The sequence below is a fragment of the Puntigrus tetrazona genome, unplaced genomic scaffold, assembly GCF_018831695.1.
Source record: "Puntigrus tetrazona isolate hp1 unplaced genomic scaffold, ASM1883169v1 S000000008, whole genome shotgun sequence".
Classification (NCBI taxonomy): Eukaryota; Metazoa; Chordata; class Actinopteri; order Cypriniformes; family Cyprinidae; genus Puntigrus; species Puntigrus tetrazona.
The window spans coordinates 1,869,368-1,886,800 of record NW_025047688.1 but is presented as its reverse complement, the minus strand read 5'-3'; the positions used below and the strand labels follow the sequence as shown (position 1 = coordinate 1,886,800).

General features: G+C 38.8%; 2 protein-coding genes across 3 annotated transcripts; both read left to right on the top strand.

Annotated features, from left to right (window-relative positions):
* The first annotated feature begins 59 nt into the window (after nt 1-59).
* si:ch211-140m22.7 (uncharacterized protein LOC570370 homolog) lies at nt 60-8,560 on the top strand. 2 transcript variants are annotated; one of them, XM_043229596.1, is made up of 7 exons: nt 60-192; nt 513-573; nt 1,173-1,263; nt 3,253-4,521; nt 7,804-7,867; nt 7,982-8,100; nt 8,244-8,560. In XM_043229596.1, exons 2-7 carry the CDS (start codon nt 529-531, stop codon nt 8,273-8,275), a joined length of 1,620 nt encoding a protein of 539 aa, XP_043085531.1. In that variant the 5' UTR covers nt 60-192; nt 513-528; the 3' UTR covers nt 8,276-8,560. The 2 variants fall into 2 exon arrangements, with proteins under 2 accessions (XP_043085531.1, XP_043085530.1); XM_043229595.1 differs by having other exon boundaries at nt 100-394.
* ndufv3 (NADH:ubiquinone oxidoreductase subunit V3) lies at nt 8,401-17,149 on the top strand. Its single transcript, XM_043229558.1, has 6 exons — nt 8,401-8,436; nt 9,047-9,066; nt 9,335-9,440; nt 10,765-10,870; nt 13,429-14,541; nt 16,883-17,149. The coding sequence occupies exons 1-6, from the start codon at nt 8,401-8,403 to the stop codon at nt 17,035-17,037; spliced, it is 1,536 nt and encodes a 511-aa protein (XP_043085493.1). The 3' UTR covers nt 17,038-17,149.
* The last annotated feature ends 284 nt before the right edge of the window (nt 17,150-17,433 follow it).

Genomic DNA, 17,433 nt, shown 5'->3' with positions numbered 1-17,433 from the left:
AGTTTGCATCGTTAGGTGAACAAATAAGGCCCGTGGTTATAATAGTTTAATTGGCGAGGTTCAGGAGGGGGCGTGTACGTTATGCAAGGGCTTCATTGCGCGCATGCAAGCAACACTTTTTACTTTGCCGAGCTCGTGCATTAGTTTACTATCTGTCGTTCGCGAGCGTTTCACTGGAGCTTTGATTTAAAGGTTTGTCAGGGTCGGGTAACTTTAAGATTCAGTGGCGCGTCGACCTGCACAAAACACATCTCATCTAGGCAATTCGTTATTTTTCATTTTCTCGTTAACGATGTGCATAACAAACACGGGTCGCTGTCAGCGTTAGCCATCGCGTTTTCTAGATCTGTGCAGTCCGCTCTATATAAAAACGGATTTAGAGGAAAATTATGAAGTAACGGTTATTTTTTTTTCCATAAACAGCAGTTGCACGAGCTATAACTCGACGCTAGTAAATATTTACAATCACACACTTTGTCAACACCGATTCATGCAGCTGTTTTTCTACATAGGGTCCCTGCGGTAAAGATGGCAGCCTCTCTGCTCAGGGTAGGACGACTCGGATCTCTCAGGGTAATCCAGCGTTTTTTCTACACTTGTTATGAAATATGAATGCGTATTATAGTGCGTTTGCCTATTTGTTTTATTTAAACGTCTGAAAGTGCGTAGTCGGAGTCCTCCTGTGAACACAAGCTAATGCTGCTTGAATGTTAAAGCACTGAAGCATTTAATCCACTCAGACCCGACGCATGAATACCTTCTTTGTGCCGCATTTTACATGCACGGCATTATTTACATGAAAATATTCCTGTTATCAAATGAGCGCATTGGCTCAGAGCGGGTCAGATTTTATGCATCGCGACCCTGCAGCTAAAATAGTGTGGTAAAATGTCGAAGTTTCAAATAAATAATTTTTTATGTTTATGTATATTTTCGTTTTTAGAAAGAGCTCATAAAATGCTTCGTTTGAGCGTCTGTTCGGGAAGACTGAAAGTGTTGGTCACCTCGCAGACTTCCCTTGAGAACACGGTGTACTTTTTGCTCATGCGTTTCTTTGAGACCACGGCAAACGATGTACAGCAGTATACATAAAAGTGCAGATATGTAGTGGTGATTATTCATAGGGATTAGCTTTTTTTTTTCAATCTGTGTTGTTGTGTGTCTCCTGTTAGTGTCTGCAGACGGAGGGCTTGGGCTCTGTCAGAAGAGCAGCTTTCAGCTCCAAATCTGGGGACAGCAAGAAGCCTAAAAAGTCCAACAAAGGTATTTTTTCTTCATTTTGTGCCACGATGATGTTTTTATGTGACGTGCCATTCATTTGTGGGAGGAGGGCTGTGTATTCGGATCTTGACACCGTACAGGGGAAACGGGTTCGTGTGGTTCAGGGGACGTGTCCTCTGACCTCAGCTGTTGTTTCTGAACCTGCTGGAGTGTGTTTCGTCCCCGTCTTTTGCTGTGTCGTGTAGGATCAGTGCCCCACTAGGAAAAATAGACATACCAAAGTCATTGCCAAAAGTGTTCAAACTCTTAGATGGAGACGATTGCATTTAAACAAACGGCCTCAATAAACAAGCTTTACAATCAAATTAATTTGCACTCACTCAGAAATCACATATACAGTCACTTCATGCAACTCTAACAGGGTGATCGCTCCCCAAATGCAAAGCTTGCTGTTATGATCAATTAAATGCACAAAAAAAATACAATTGTTGTGATAGAAGGAACAAGTGGTTAGTTGGACTCACTGATTGGACAATCGGTAATAAGCTCTATTACTTATTTAATATAATCTATAAATATTTAGTGTAATAAGGTTGCATAGAATAGAGTATAGGTACAGAATACAATGTTTGTAAAAGGTATAATTAAACTCTAATACAAAAAAAAAAAAAAAAACAAGTTTAGGATGTATTCCGGAATAATTACTGTTGACACGATCAAAATGTTTAGTGTTTGCAGATTTTTTGGCATTGACCGTATATGCAAAAGATGTCCAGAATCTCCTAAAATCAATAACTGATCACTTCGTGGTGCCAGCATATTGTAAGCATAAGCAACACTTTAGTACATTAGTACTTTGATTTATAGCTTGAACTGTCGCCAGACAATAAAACAGTTTGACAGTTGTTTTGAAATTTGCATGGTCTATGCAACTTGAGTCAGTTAGTTGAGTTTGTGAGCTTTGCTGTTAAACTAAAAGTGTAATTTTAAGAAATAAATGTATTACCTGAAACCAAAAGGCCCACATCCATATTGTTAAAAAAGACACAAAAATGCTATGTCGATTGTAATATAACTTGAACTTTTAGTCTTTTCTTTTTTCTGTGGGCATTTTTAAACAAGTTAAACAATCAGCTGTAATACATAATTGTTGCTACGCTATGTTCCTTTGAGTTTAGAAATAGTAGAGGGCTTGAGAAAGGGCTTGCCATGTGGTGCAGTACCGGCAGATATGCTTAGTGCTATATGTGGATGTCCTAACTGCTTTATATATATGTCACCTTGACATATGGAGTTAAAGAATGCACTGCATGAATGAGTTCATGAAGCCACTCCCTCTGTTCATTCAAGAGAATCTGGTGAAGCCAATAATCCAACAAGTGACTTCTTGTGGAAAATAAAAGCTGATCAAAACGTGTCTCATGCTGAACATTGCTACGTAAATGTGAAAATGCCTCTTAGAAATAACTCGTTTTAAATCATTTTAAAAATCATATTTATTATCAATATTAATAGTAATTGTGACGATTATGTGCTGGTACCACAATTTGATCATGTTTGACCACAAATTCAAGAATATAGTGTGGACAGTTGTCATCTGATTCAGAACAGTTACTTGGCACTATTTTAAAATAATGGTAATATTAGAAAATGAAGCCTTTCTGTTTCTGGAATTCTGGAATTTTGGAATAATTGTAATGAAATAATCTTTTGCGTTTTAACTTGTATAAACTTTTTTTTTTTTAAATTTATTTATGAAAATGGGGTTTACTGAATGTGAAATGTTTAGGCTACTTTTCCTGTCAGGTGTTTTTAATTTTTTATTAGCCATCGTTTAAAATTTGACATACACAAGTCATAAGGTTATAAGTTGTTCAAACTCCAGCAGCTCAGTGGATGCTCATCTAATTGTTGAAATTGGGTAAGTTATTTTACTGTAAGAGTTTAGAGGTCTCCATTCAACCTGATAATGCACATGATGAAGCAAATTATTACATTTCTATTTTTGCCCTCCTTCCCCCTCCATCCTAGAAAAAGCAGCACCAAAAACTTACTTCGATATAGAAAAACTTGTCCAGCACAGATCATTTGTGGAATTCCCCAAGAAGGAGGTCGCAGCTTCGGTTGCTGCAGCCTCTACAGAAGCTGCATCTGTTGCTGCCCCTGCACCTGAACCAGTTGTAACTGCCACCACACCTGCAGCTGAAGCCAGTGTCCCTGTTGCGGAAACCATTCCTGTAGTTGAAGCCATTGCCCCCACAGATAAAGCCATTCCTGTAGCGGAAGCCGCCGCCCCAGTAGCGGAAGCCGCCGCCCCAGTAGCGGAAGCCGCCGCCCCAGTAGCGGAAGCCGCCGCCCCAGTAGCGGAAGCCGCCGCCCCAGTAGCGGAAGCCGCCGCCCCTGTAACTGAAGCTGCCGCCCCCGCAGCTGAAGCCGCTCCTGTAGTTGAAGCCGCCGCCCCCTCAGCTGAAGCCGCTCCTGTAGTTGAAGCCGCCGCCCCCGCAGCGGAAGCCGCCCCCGTAGTTGAAGCCGCCGCCCCCGCAGCTGCTGAAGCCGTTCCTGTAGTTGAAGCCGCCGCCCCCGCAGCTGAAGCCGCTCCTGTAGTTGAAGCCGCCGCCCCCTCAGCTGAAGCCGTTCCTGTAGTTGAAGCCGCCGTCCCCGCAGCGGAAGCCGCCCCCGTAGTTGAAGCCGCCACCCCCGCAGCTGCTGAAGCCGCTCCTGTAGTTGAAGCCGTCGCTCCCGCAGCAGAAGCCGTTCCTGTAGTTGAAGCCGCCGCCCCCACAGCTGAAGCCACTCCTGTAGTTGAAGCTGTTCCTGTTGTTGAAGCTGCCGCCCCCGCAGCTGAAGCCACTCCTATAGTTGAAGCCGCCGCCCCCGCAGCTGAAGCCGCTCCTGTAGTTGAAGCTGCCGCCACTGCTGCCCCTGTAGTTGAAGATCCTGCCCCTGTAGTTGAAGCCACTGAACCTACACCTGAGGCCACAGTTTGCCCTTCAGAAACCATTGCTGACATTGCATCCGCTGAAGTTGAAGCTGCGGCTCCTGAAGCCTCTGCTGCACCAGCCTCTGAAGATGCACCTACAGAAGAAGCCCCTGTCCACGAAGCAGTTGTAGAAGCTGTCAGTGAAGTAGTGGCAGAAGCTGAGATGGAAACTTCCCCAGTTGTTGAGGCTGTTGCTGAGGTAGTTGGAGAATCTGTCCCTATTGAGGCGGTTGCAGAGGCAGCTCCTGCGGAAGAGCTGATAGATCCTGCCCCTGTGATCTCAGATGAAGTTCCAGCAGAAGTTGTGGAGACGCCTGAGGGTACTCACCATATCCCCTATAACCCCTTTCATATTTTGGGATACAGCAAAGTATTGAAAGCAATTTTTCTCAATTTCGGTTACAGGTTTTAATTTATACAAATTTGTAATGCTAATGGTAAAGATATAAGCACAATGCATTTTTTACCCTTTCATTTAAGCAGTTAGTTACATTACAGTGTGTCATTAGCTTTTGTCATTGCATTGCCATATGTTAGTTCATATCATACATGCAAATGCATTTAGGGGTGAAACGGTTCATAAAATCAACAACAGTTCAGTATTGTGACGGGTCTCCTGCCATAAAATAAAAACTGTCAAATTGACTTAAAAAAAAAGATCAAAAAGTGCTTAAATATGAAGATAGCGTTCCTTCCAAGAACTAATGAAAATAGAGACATACTTTAATCAGTACAAAATATGAACATTATGCCTTTCAAGAATGGAGATGCCCTGCTAGAAAAGATGGCACAGCATTATCATTCTTCAGCATGTAATCAATATCATTATATAATAGTATCTTCTTCAATTATATTAATCAAATTGGTCTGCTGTGTATCGGTTAAATAATTGCGTTGAGAATGCAAATTTAATCCTTGATTTCCGTAACTAAAAAAAATGAATCCCTAGGCTTGAACAACAACAAAGGTTGACTCAACACTGTAGTAAACAACAGCATGACTTGACGAAAGAACAGTGAGCGTCAACCACATTCAAATATACAGTAATCAATGCCACATTTGACCTATTTCCAAACCAACAACCCTTCCACTAGGCGAAACCAAGAAGATCAGAAAGATGAACTATCATGTAATGAGAAACAACTCGACCAAACGGCTCATTAAGAGTTGAGTCAGATTTCTGTTCTATTATCAAATCGTGTGATAAAGACAAATTGGAAGGTATTTTTAAACTTTTACTCTCCATGTCTTCAGACTCGTTCACTTTACTCGTAGTCGATGTCACAACACAAGGTCTTACAGAAGATGCAAAAATTGTCCTTGGCTCCTTTTGTAGGGACTCTTTGACTAGCTGAATCTTTTCCCGTAGTGTACTCTTTCCGCTGGCAAGCAGGAACGCACCCCTAACTTCTACTTCACCCTGGACTAAATCAGACTGTAGAAAGACTCTACCAAGTGAAACTGACACAGCGTTCAACTTCACTTTCTCCTTTAGCTTTTAACAGGATAGTTGCATTTGCAGTGCATTTCCAAGTGATAATTACGGGTTTTCCCTATATTTATTCCCAAACGAACATTTGTGGTTCCCAAAAAAAGAAAAGGTAACACAGGAAGGAACTGATGACATGGGTCCCATCACACTCTGCATTTGACTGATTACAACTAATATCGGATCCTTAAATAGTCATGGTTTTTAATAGCGTATCAATGTCACAATAAATGGAAAATTTCGAAATTATGTTTTTACTAAACCGCACCAAATCTGTGACAACAGAACCCTATCTTTAGAAACCGTCACACCCCTAAATGTTTCTTTACAACTTCACAACAGTTTCACAAGTTGCTCATTCAAGGCTATATTCATTTTCTAAGTTGGGGCAGAGATGGCACACCTTTTTCTTTTTGATGGTGTATGATCTGTGCCCTGTTTTTTTTTTTAGTCCATGAATATATCCAGTCTCCGTGTCCGTCACCCATCTTTGTGCATGTCTGCATTATATAAGTGTTTGTAAATTGAGTCTTCATGTTATGCCATGCATGTTTCATACTGCTACCCTTCTGTTATATTTACTATTTTTGCAGTTTTTTTTAACACTTGTCACTTTTTCCTTTTCTGTTCATGGAGTTGTTCATTATTCCATGTATTTGACCTCTTGTATCCTGCTTCTGTCTTCCTTTGCTTCTTTCATTTGATTTGTTCAGTCCTTGTATTTATGTCCTCGCTCCTCAGAGAGTCACTGTATTTACTAGGGCTATCAATTGATCAGGGATTTAGTTAAAAACTAGGTGGTTTAGCTTGAAATAATTTATACAAATAATTACAAGAATATGGCAACATTTTGAATATAATGTGAAATATCATATTTTCCCAAGCTAAAGTTAATTTAGTGTCCACATCAATATAATGCCAATGTAGTTTAATTTGTAAAAGCATGTGAAGTAACACATTTAACCAAGTTTAACTTGAGATGCTCATTGTGCAAGGTGCTAAAAACTGTGAGTTAAGACACACGACGTGTCTATTTAGCATAAATACATAGACTGACAATTGAAAAAACAGCACCTTTGGTCCTGTATAAACATCCCCTAAGTCTACAACAGACAAAATATATTACTGTTTAACATAAGCAACATTTTATTAGGTAAATAAGATAATATTGACTTGAAAGTAGCTTTTTTGTAAATGTATTCCATGCTTAGTTTGTCAAAGTAATATCAATTATGTTGCACATCACATTAATTGATGAGTTAATTGACAGCCCTATTATATACAAATTACAATGATGAGAATTTTTCTCATTTATGACCCATCCCAACTGTAAAGATATCACTCCTTTTGTCGTGCTTTCTTAGAGATTGTCACTTTGTCAAAACAAATGTTGGGTTTTCTTTCCTCTTAAAGTCACAGTTAGGTAAAAGTTTAGGTTTCATCACAGGTGATGCACTGCTGTGTTTGGACTGTAGAGTATGGTAACATGTACATGTACTTTGACCTCACCTTTCTTTCCTGTTGCTCTTTCCTCACCCAAACGCACTTTCTTTGTCAGTGTCTCACTTTTCTTCCCAGGGGGTCGCATGATATCAGTGATTGGTTAACTATCCTCTTATCTTTTCCCGTGTACTGTGGTTTATATGTCAAAGTTAAATACGAAGCGCTCCTTACCCACTTTCCCAGTATGGTGTATGGGGACATGGAGTGAGATTGAGATTGCGCTGTTTGCTGTATGTGGAATGGAAGCAACCGTTTATTACAGGATGCAAAATTAACAATGTACGAGGACTACTTCGATTAATATTTCTGAATTGTTTGGTGGGCATTTGTTTGATTATTACACAGTCTCATCACTTTTATGAGATGAAATGCTTCCATTTCATTTCAGTGTAGATGCAACCTCTGTCCTAATCACTCACCGCCTGACCTTCTCCTAGACTCCGCTCTCTTTAGTTCACTAGATCTAGTCTCCTGACACTCTTCTCATGCATGAGGGTTAAAGAAGACCGATTTCTTCTTTATCGTACAAGATTCTGGCGTCCATGTATATGCCTGTTTCTTAGAGACTATATAAACACCTGTTAATTGTTGTGTTTCCTGTGATTGTCAGCTGGATTGGACCCCGTTCAGAAACTTTTCCTAGATTCAATTCGCGCATACTCCACAAAAAGCGGGTACATGGTGTTTTACTCTCATTCTCTCTTGCTTGTCTCTGAAAAGTGATGCTGCTCTTTGTGACCTTAGATGTTTTTAATTTAAATTAATAGTTACTTCTCTTGTTTTCTCAGTGGTGGCCTAATTGATGCTGGTCCAGAATATCAGAAGGCTCTTTCTGAGGAAATTGCTAAACTGCAGAGGTTGTACGGCGGTGGGGATCTGTCTTCCTTCCCTGACTTCAAATTCCCTGGTGTGTGCATTTAATTGCATCTAAAATTGTCAATTGCAATACAATTTTAAATTTTTTTAAACATTTTAAGTCCGATACTTCAGTTTTGTTGAATTTGTTGTAATGCATCTGACTAACATCATCTTTTTTGTGTGTGTTTACAGAGCCTAAATTTGATGAAGTGTCCTCCAAGTAAACTTCTGCTCCTCTCTTGTGCCTCGGTGCAATTTTGTGAAAGAAGTCTACTTAATGACTTTAATCTGTAAAAGTGAACATTTTGTGAGAGTTTTAATTTTGTGAGACACTAAATATTTTTCAGAAATGCTTATGTCTGATGAACAGTACTACCGGTGTCATGTATAATTCACATGTGGAAGAGAGCATAGCTTGGCTGTGAAATAAATGCTTGTTGCTTTGCAAAATGTTTGTTTGTGTAAAATATCTGGGGAAAAGAGCTGAATAAACTGAGCCACACCTCTTCTGTATGGTCTTAAGGTTTTATTTATTTATTTATTTTTAGAAATGATTGAAATTAAATACATATGCATTAATAAAATGCACATGCAGTTGTGTGCAGTGGTATATTACACTTTAGTTTTTTAGTATATTAATTGATATGTTATCATTACATTTTCTGTTAAATGGAAAGTTCAGAAAATGCCATACAAACGGATTTTTGGTATTGAAATTAAGCTCATATATCAATCAGTCAATCAATGAATGTTGTCATATAAGCCCCAAAATGGTGTAATTTAAAGAGGTATGCAATGACTATAATAAAATGTGACGTACACGTAGTACCTAAATCTATTTTATTCATTTTAATTCTATAAGGAGCATTTATTTGTGTAATGCCACGCGCTTTATGTTGAGGGAACTATTGTTAGCTAGCGATTTGGGAATTTCATTTTCGACCCGGACAATAATAACAAGAGAACAAAGATGGCGGCGTCCCTGCTCAGGTTAGGTCGACTTGGATCTGTCAAGGTAACAATAAACAAATTTTCGCTGTATTCCTACTAAGGTGGTCTACATGTACATTTATACATACGCATTTACCTTCGTAAATGTGTTTGAAGAGCATTTCGCATAAGAGTTTGGTCAAGACACGTTAAATCGTGGCTTAAAGCTCTCCGTTAACCTTAATAGTGAAATGTCAGTACGATAGTGCCTTGCGTTAAACGACCTATATATTAATAACTAATTTTAATGTAAAAACGTTTCTGGGTTAATATGTCTTTCTGTGTCCACACAGGGTGTCCTGCGTGAGGTCTGGGGGACGCCTAGGACCTCGTTTATTGCAGCTCTCTGCACTAAAGGGGACGTCCCACCCAAAACAGCGAAGAAGGCAAAGGCTTCAAGTAAGAGTAAGAGTAAGAGCATGCTTTTTATTTCCATACATCTCAAATTTTCAGTCCTTACTTTTAGTTTTTTTTTGTTTGTTTGTTATTTCTGTTCTCACGCTGTACCCCAAGCTCACTCATAATGTCATTATGTGTGTAATCCATATTTGTGCTACGAGGTGCTGTAGGTGATTTCAGCATTTTTTGCATTTGCTTACATACTTGGGGCCTGTCTTTATTACCCACTCTTGTCTTTTTACATGGGTCTATACCACTGAGATGTGTTTCTTGTATTTAGTTCTGTGTGCATGAAGACTGCAGGGGTGTGTAAACATTTGATAAGTCACACTTGTACAGAGCTGTACTTGCACATTTTGATCTACACTTTGCCCTTTTAAAATAGATAATATCTATTTAGATGTTCTCATATATAATATTTATCATTTACTCATTTCACCTGAAAGAAAATATGTTGGCTGTGAAATAAATGCTTGCTGCTTTGCAAAATGTTTGTTTGTGTAAAATATCTGGGGAAAAGAGCTGAATAAACTGAGCCACACCTCTTCTGTATGGTCTTAAGGTTTTATTTATTTATTTATTTTTAGAAATGATTGAAATTAAATACATATGCATTAATAAAATGCACATGCAGTTGTGTGCAGTGGTATATTACACTTTAGTTTTTTAGTATATTAATTGATATGTTATCATTACATTTTCTGTTAAATGGAAAGTTCAGAAAATGCCATACAAACGGATTTTTGGTATTGAAATTAAGCTCATATATCAATCAGTCAATCAATGAATGTTGTCATATAAGCCCCAAAATGGTGTAATTTAAAGAGGTATGCAATGACTATAATAAAATGTGACGTACACGTAGTACCTAAATCTATTTTATTCATTTTAATTCTATAAGGAGCATTTATTTGTGTAATGCCACGCGCTTTATGTTGAGGGAACTATTGTTAGCTAGCGATTTGGGAATTTCATTTTCGACCCGGACAATAATAACAAGAGAACAAAGATGGCGGCGTCCCTGCTCAGGTTAGGTCGACTTGGATCTGTCAAGGTAACAATAAACAAATTTTCGCTGTATTCCTACTAAGGTGGTCTACATGTACATTTATACATACGCATTTACCTTCGTAAATGTGTTTGAAGAGCATTTCGCATAAGAGTTTGGTCAAGACACGTTAAATCGTGGCTTAAAGCTCTCTCCGTTAACCTTAATAGTGAAATGTCAGTACGATAGTGCCTTGCGTTAAACGACCTATATATTAATAACTAATTTTAATGTAAAAACGTTTCTGGGTTAATATGTCTTTCTGTGTCCACACAGGGTGTCCTGCGTGAGGTCTGGGGGACGCCTAGGACCTCGTTTATTGCAGCTCTCTGCACTAAAGGGGACGTCCCACCCAAAACAGCGAAGAAGGCAAAGGCTTCAAGTAAGAGTAAGAGTAAGAGCATGCTTTTTATTTCCATACATCTCAAATTTTCAGTCCTTACTTTTAGTTTTTTTTTGTTTGTTTGTTATTTCTGTTCTCACGCTGTACCCCAAGCTCACTCATAATGTCATTATGTGTGTAATCCATATTTGTGCTACGAGGTGCTGTAGGTGATTTCAGCATTTTTTGCATTTGCTTACATACTTGGGGCCTGTCTTTATTACCCACTCTTGTCTTTTTACATGGGTCTATACCACTGAGATGTGTTTCTTGTATTTAGTTCTGTGTGCATGAAGACTGCAGGGGTGTGTAAACATTTGATAAGTCACACTTGTACAGAGCTGTACTTGCACATTTTGATCTACACTTTGCCCTTTTAAAATAGATAATATCTATTTAGATGTTCTCATATATAATATTTATCATTTACTCATTTCACCTGAAAGAAAATATGTTGGAAACCAAACAGTTATGATACCCATTGACTGTTGTACAACCACCAAAACGGTTACCTGTTTGGTTACAGACATTTTTCAAAATGGCTGCTTATGTTCTATTGCTGAAAGGCAGTCGTAATGGTTTGAACAATATTAATAGGAGAAATTCGGATTTATAAATTCTCAATAGGTGATAAAATCTAGTTGCAAAATACATGTACTCATGTCTACACCAATGCAGTGTGCGACATTGGCAACACTTTTCTTTTTACTACCAAAGTTTATCTAGTACCTGATTTAACTCAATATGATTTAACAATACAGTTTTGGGGCATGTGAGTTCAATGCTGAATGATGGGATTTTTCAGACCTGGTACAGTCTTGCGCATGCACTTCCTGTCAAATGCACATGCTCTTAAGTGGCCAAGACCAAAAGTGGGTATATTGGACAGTCCCTTACCCTCTGTACTAGATCACTAGGTCCCATTCCTTCAACCTCATGCTTTCTAAAGACGTGCTTTCAAAAGCAACATATACTTTATGCTGAACTGGTTAAGGACATACAATGGAAGCTCATGCAGATATATTAACTGGGTTTAAAAGCATGCACGCATTTCCATTATAGATATCTGCATGATTATTTCTGAAGTGGGATTCTTCAGTGCTTTTACTGTTGAAGGCGACATTTTCACAAACCGTTGTAGTACTGTGCAAAGTAATGGTTTGCATGATATTGGTTGGTATGGGACATGTTGAAGCCTTTTTCATTGTGTTTTTTGTTTTGGTTAAGCTAATAAGCCATGGTTTGTTATTAGTCTGTGATAGCAGGTAAGTATAGTTTAGACAAGGAAGCGTTGTCATTTAAGAGAGCATTGTATTGCACATGCAAAATTAGCATACGCCCATGAGTGCAGGATGATGTGTAGATATATTCCCATTATTTGAACATTTCAAAACTTAATATTTAGTAAAAGGTCTTTTAGCAGTACATAAGTGTATTGTTAGCAAAGATCGGTCAGTAAGTTTTTTTTTTTTTTTTTATGCTCATCAATGCTGCATTTATTTGAGCCAAAATACTGTAAAATTGTGAAATAATTATGACATTTATAAACTTTTTTTATTTTATTTTCAGGAGCCTTTACTCATTTACATGAATTTTCAAAGAGCCATTTACTTAAAGGAACGCTCCACATTTTTTGGAAAAAGGCTTATTTTCCAACTCCCCCAGAGTTAATAAGTTGAGTTTTACCATTGTTGAATATTCAGCCGATCTCTGGGTCTGAGATCATTGAATCCAATTAGACCAGTAGCACTGTGTTCAAAAATGACGAGGAGATCGGCTGAATAAATTCAAAAATCTTAAAACTTTAGACGTTTTAGAAATGAGTATCTTTCCAAAAAAAAGTGAAGTGTTCTTTTTTTTTCAGGATTCTTTGATGAATATATATTGATAAATAGAAAGGTAAAAAAAAATAGAATAGCTGGATTAGCCTAAAAAAATGTAGTAGCCTGGTTTTGCTAAAGTTGCTCAGCCTACATTTTCGTAAGACTTTACTGGTGATTTGAACTATTTTAGCAAATGGATTTTGGTCTTTCCACATTCAAGTAGTGCTTAGTGTTGTACTTGCGTGCCTTTTGCCTAGATAGAAAATAACTGGCTTGGAGGTTGGACTGACAAGCCTTAAGCCCCGTTCACACCGCCAGCGACAGAGCGGCATGATCTTATTCATTTTCAATGGCAGAATGTAGGCGTGTTGAGTGACAAAAGTTCAGAATTTCTCAACTTTTTGCGAGTGACAACCAATAGGAGTGCTGTGGTTTATGTAACAATGTAAAACAGATTAAAATTGTACGATTTTTAGTCCAGACGGGCAGTCTACCAGTAACATTAGAGCTACAGCGGTACACCCACAAGCGTCTTCACAGTACATAGCCTAGCGACATACCGCAAAAAATTCTCTGGCAGTGTGAACGAGGCTTTAAATGGATTTTAATAGGATCTGCAAGGTTTTTTTAAGGTGTTTTCTGGGTTTCACAGTTACGTTGAACAGCAGGGTTTCTCAAATGTAATAAACTACAAAAGCAATCTCTTATATTTTATCCCATTTACCATTTCCTCAGCCGATGAGAGAGCCTCTCTTCTAGCCTACAAGCCTGCAGTTGCCTTCCCTTCTAAGCTGTCTGCCACAGGATTTCTTCCCAAAGATGTAGCTTTAGGTGAGTCTGAAGCCGTGGAGGCTGTTTCCACAGCCGCTGCAAGTGAGACGACAGCTGGAGGTCCAGTTGTTGATACAGCAGCAGCTGAAGAGGCAAAGATCACTGAAGTCCCACCTACTAATGAAGTCACTACAAAAAACGAAGGAAGTAAGCCCTCAGATGTTGAGTCAGAAGCACAGAAAGATCAAGACGACAGCTCTTCTTCATCCTCATCCTCATCGTCCAGTGATTCTGATTCAGATTCTGACTCTGATGATGAGAAGCCAAAGACACCAGAAACACTACAGTCTGGAGAGAAAGCAGCAGAGGAGAAGAAAGCTCCTGCTCTGACGACTGAACAAGTAGATAAGAAAGCAAAGCCTGAATCTGCCTCATATGGACAAGCTCAAGAAAGTGCAAAACCAGAAGAGATTCCTGCACCAAGTGCTAAATCAAATGGATCAGATGAGACCCTGATTGATCCTGCCCCTATAGTATCATCCTCCACAACTGAATCCAATCTAGAGATGATCAGTGAATGCATTAAGTCTGACACTGCTGACAAGACACTAGGCACTGCAACAGAAGTTAAAACAGCTCTCGTGGAGGAGATTGCTGTTGAAAAAGAACCAGAAATCAAAGCTGAAGATGCTGTCAAAGTTGCTCCAGAAGTTGCTCCAGAAGTTGCTCCAGAAGTTGCTCCAGAAGTTGCTCCAGAAGTTGCTCCAGAAGTTGCTCCAGAAGTTGCTCCAGAAGTTGCTCCAGACGTTGCTCCAGACGTTGCTCCAGACGTTGCTCCAGACGTTGCTCCAGACGTTGCTCCAGAAGTCCCTACAGAAGCCTGTCCTGAAGAAATAGTCGAACCCCCTGTTGAAGCTAGTCCTGGAGTAGCTCCCGAGGCTTCTGGAGATGTTGCAGCTGAACCTGAAGATGCGTTATCCAGAGCTGAGGCTTCAGAAGAGCTGCTAGACCCTGCCCCTGTGTCTGCTGATGCTGTGGAGGCTCGGGCTGAGACGGACGGTGTGGAGACACCTGAGGGTACACCACACATCCTTACTCAGTTTCTTTCTCTGGAATCGTCACATCACAGAAACACATTTCCCTTACCATTTATTTGACACTAACATCTCTTTATGGCAGCAGTGGGATTGCTTTTGCACAAGGGCATTGCTTAAATGGTTTTGCAACTTTTAATCTTTATTATGCATTTGCTTTTCTTAGTTAGTTCTTTAATTAACTATTGCTTTTTCATTAATTTGCATGACTTTGCATGACTTTACAATAATTCTACCTGGATGTATGGGTTGAGGTTTAGAATGGCTTCTATTAATTCTATTCATTACTCGCTACTCCTCTGTCTGTATTGTAGTATAACCATGTAATTAACCATACAACTAATTTCAGTTCAGTAGAGGGTGAAACGAACTAAAGCACTGTATATACTATAGTCCCTTTAATAGTGCTCCCCCCTCCTGTGCATTTCTGCTTTCATCAGCCAGGCATTCACACATAAAGCAATACACAGCAGGAAAGTAACTTATTAATTGGTTTTTAATGTGCAATAACATGAGCAGCAGTCCCAGATTAGTCCTATTTATTTTTCTTCTGCCACTTTCAGCTGTCCTAGCTAAATAAAATTAAAACATAACTCAAAAAATAAATAAATATAAAGTTTATTTTCTTAATGCGAGCGAGAGGTGATGCAGTGACGTCCAAGACAAATCACAGTAACTAGTTTTGTGTAGTCTCTCCTGTGCATCATTATCACGATGGATGGTTATATATGATGCATTTTAACAGATTTTCAGAAGCTTGTTGACTCTTCAATAACAGTAGCGCTGTATGAACGCCTAATTAAACCAATAATATATTCCCACTCCAGTTATAAAATTGCTGTATGTATTAATGCATTTTAAGGACGTTGGAGGAGTAGAATAGTTGTGGCTCTTTACATTTCTTGATTACGCTTTATTTTAAGGTGTCCTTGCTACAGTGTAATTATATATTTAGGTACTGAGTAATATTAATTAACTACATGTACTTACTATATGGTTAAGATTAGGGTTTGTCTTAGGGTTACTTGCATGTAATTCTACATAATTTGTTGTTATTGTAATAGAAAGTATGTATCGTGTAACAAGGCCACCTTAAAGTGTTTCCCTTTTTTTTTCATAGAAAACAAAAAAGTAAAGGCAGTTTGCCTTTATCATAATTGATTCCTTAGTTATTTATTGCAAGAAACAGTTACTTGTTTCTGTACAAAATTCTGTCCACTGCTGTGCTTGTGCATGATGCACTGATATACGCATTTGGACGCAAAGCCAACTTTAAATTTAAGTCATTTCTTAAAAAATATTGTTTCACCCCTCCATACGTCTGGTACTAGCTTCTGCGGTTTCGCATTTGTTTTTCCTGTATGAGCTCTGTAAAGCACTCCTCACTCTCCTGTTCACTTTCTCCAGCTGTACATGTACCTCCACTCTCAGGGCTTATTTATATTTTATGCTTGATGTACATAATATCTTCATTTGTGAAATATTGTTTGTTTGATCCTGTTACGTTAATGCTAATATTTTCCCATGTGAAGACAGAAGTTAATCCATTCATGTTCCTGTTTCAGCATCCCGTATTGATGTTTTTAAGAAATCAAGATCATATATATATAATATAACTTTCCCTTTTTAATTTTGTATACTTAAAATGCTCTGTTCTGTAATAACAAATAAGTGTGTTATTTCGAGATTCCTGAATGTGGGGTGTGTTGGTTTATCAGTTTGTGTGTTTATGCTGTGACCTGTGTTGTTTTTATAACATTTATGTTAAAACTGAGCAAAGTAATAGAGTAATGTGGAAAGATCCTGTCTTTTATAAGCGTCTGGTTTACTTCGATGCACTGGAGTATGTGAAACGGAAAATTACAGAGTAATTCAGGTTATGGTGAGAGAAACTGTCAGACGCCTGTAGTCTAGGTAAAAAGCTGGAGGCCCCTCACACCTTTTTGTGTAAAGGACCACCTGTGGATCGAAAGCGATTACTGTAACGCCATGAAAGTGTGAAGATTCAAATCAGAAAACCTTTTGAAGAGTAAGGAGTTAACAGGAAGACTCTTCCTCGGCTCTCTTAGATGAACTTCCTTCTATAATCACTTGCTTTACTTCGATTCGTACCTGCACAAATATTTTAATTCGAGATCGTCTTCCAATCTAAAAAGAACTGTTCAGGTTTTTGTTACTTGGGCATGTACTCATTGTATGGGCTTTTCTCCCGAAACGTCTTCTCATCTTTCTGTTGCCGTCAGTTGCATTTTGTGTGGTGTTTTTTTTTTTTTTTTTATCCCCCCAGTTCCTTACTTAATCTCTTACTTTATTGATTCCCTCAGAACAAGCCCCAGAGAAAGCCCCGGAGCCGGAGCCCTTTGACAACACCACATACAAGAACCTGCAGCACCACAACTACAACATGTACACCTTCGCTGATATGGATCTAGAGATGTCTAAATACCGTCTGCCCCAGCCGTCCTCAGGCAGACGCTGAGCCTGTGTTATTGCTACCTTTGTCCACAACCCTGCTTTTTCCACATGTTCATTGTTCCTTGGATGATTTAAGCTTTATGCTACAATTATGGGATTAAAATGATCTAACCTCACCTGAGTGGCTCTAGAGTTATTTGTTGCCGCTGTCTTCAGTATTCGAATGGGGTTTAAACTTTCTTTTAATTGGTCCGTGTTTGTTGTGACTTTATTACATTGTTTATTGCATAACAGAGGGTGTTGTACTTCTTACTTTAAATTGGAATATGGTCGAAACACTATATTTCTTGAATTAATTAAAACGTGAGACTATCAGTGGTCCAGTTCCAAGCATTTGGAACCTAATTTCTGCTTCTTGTTAATTATTAATTTCTCCTGCAGAACTATAAAATGTGATCAT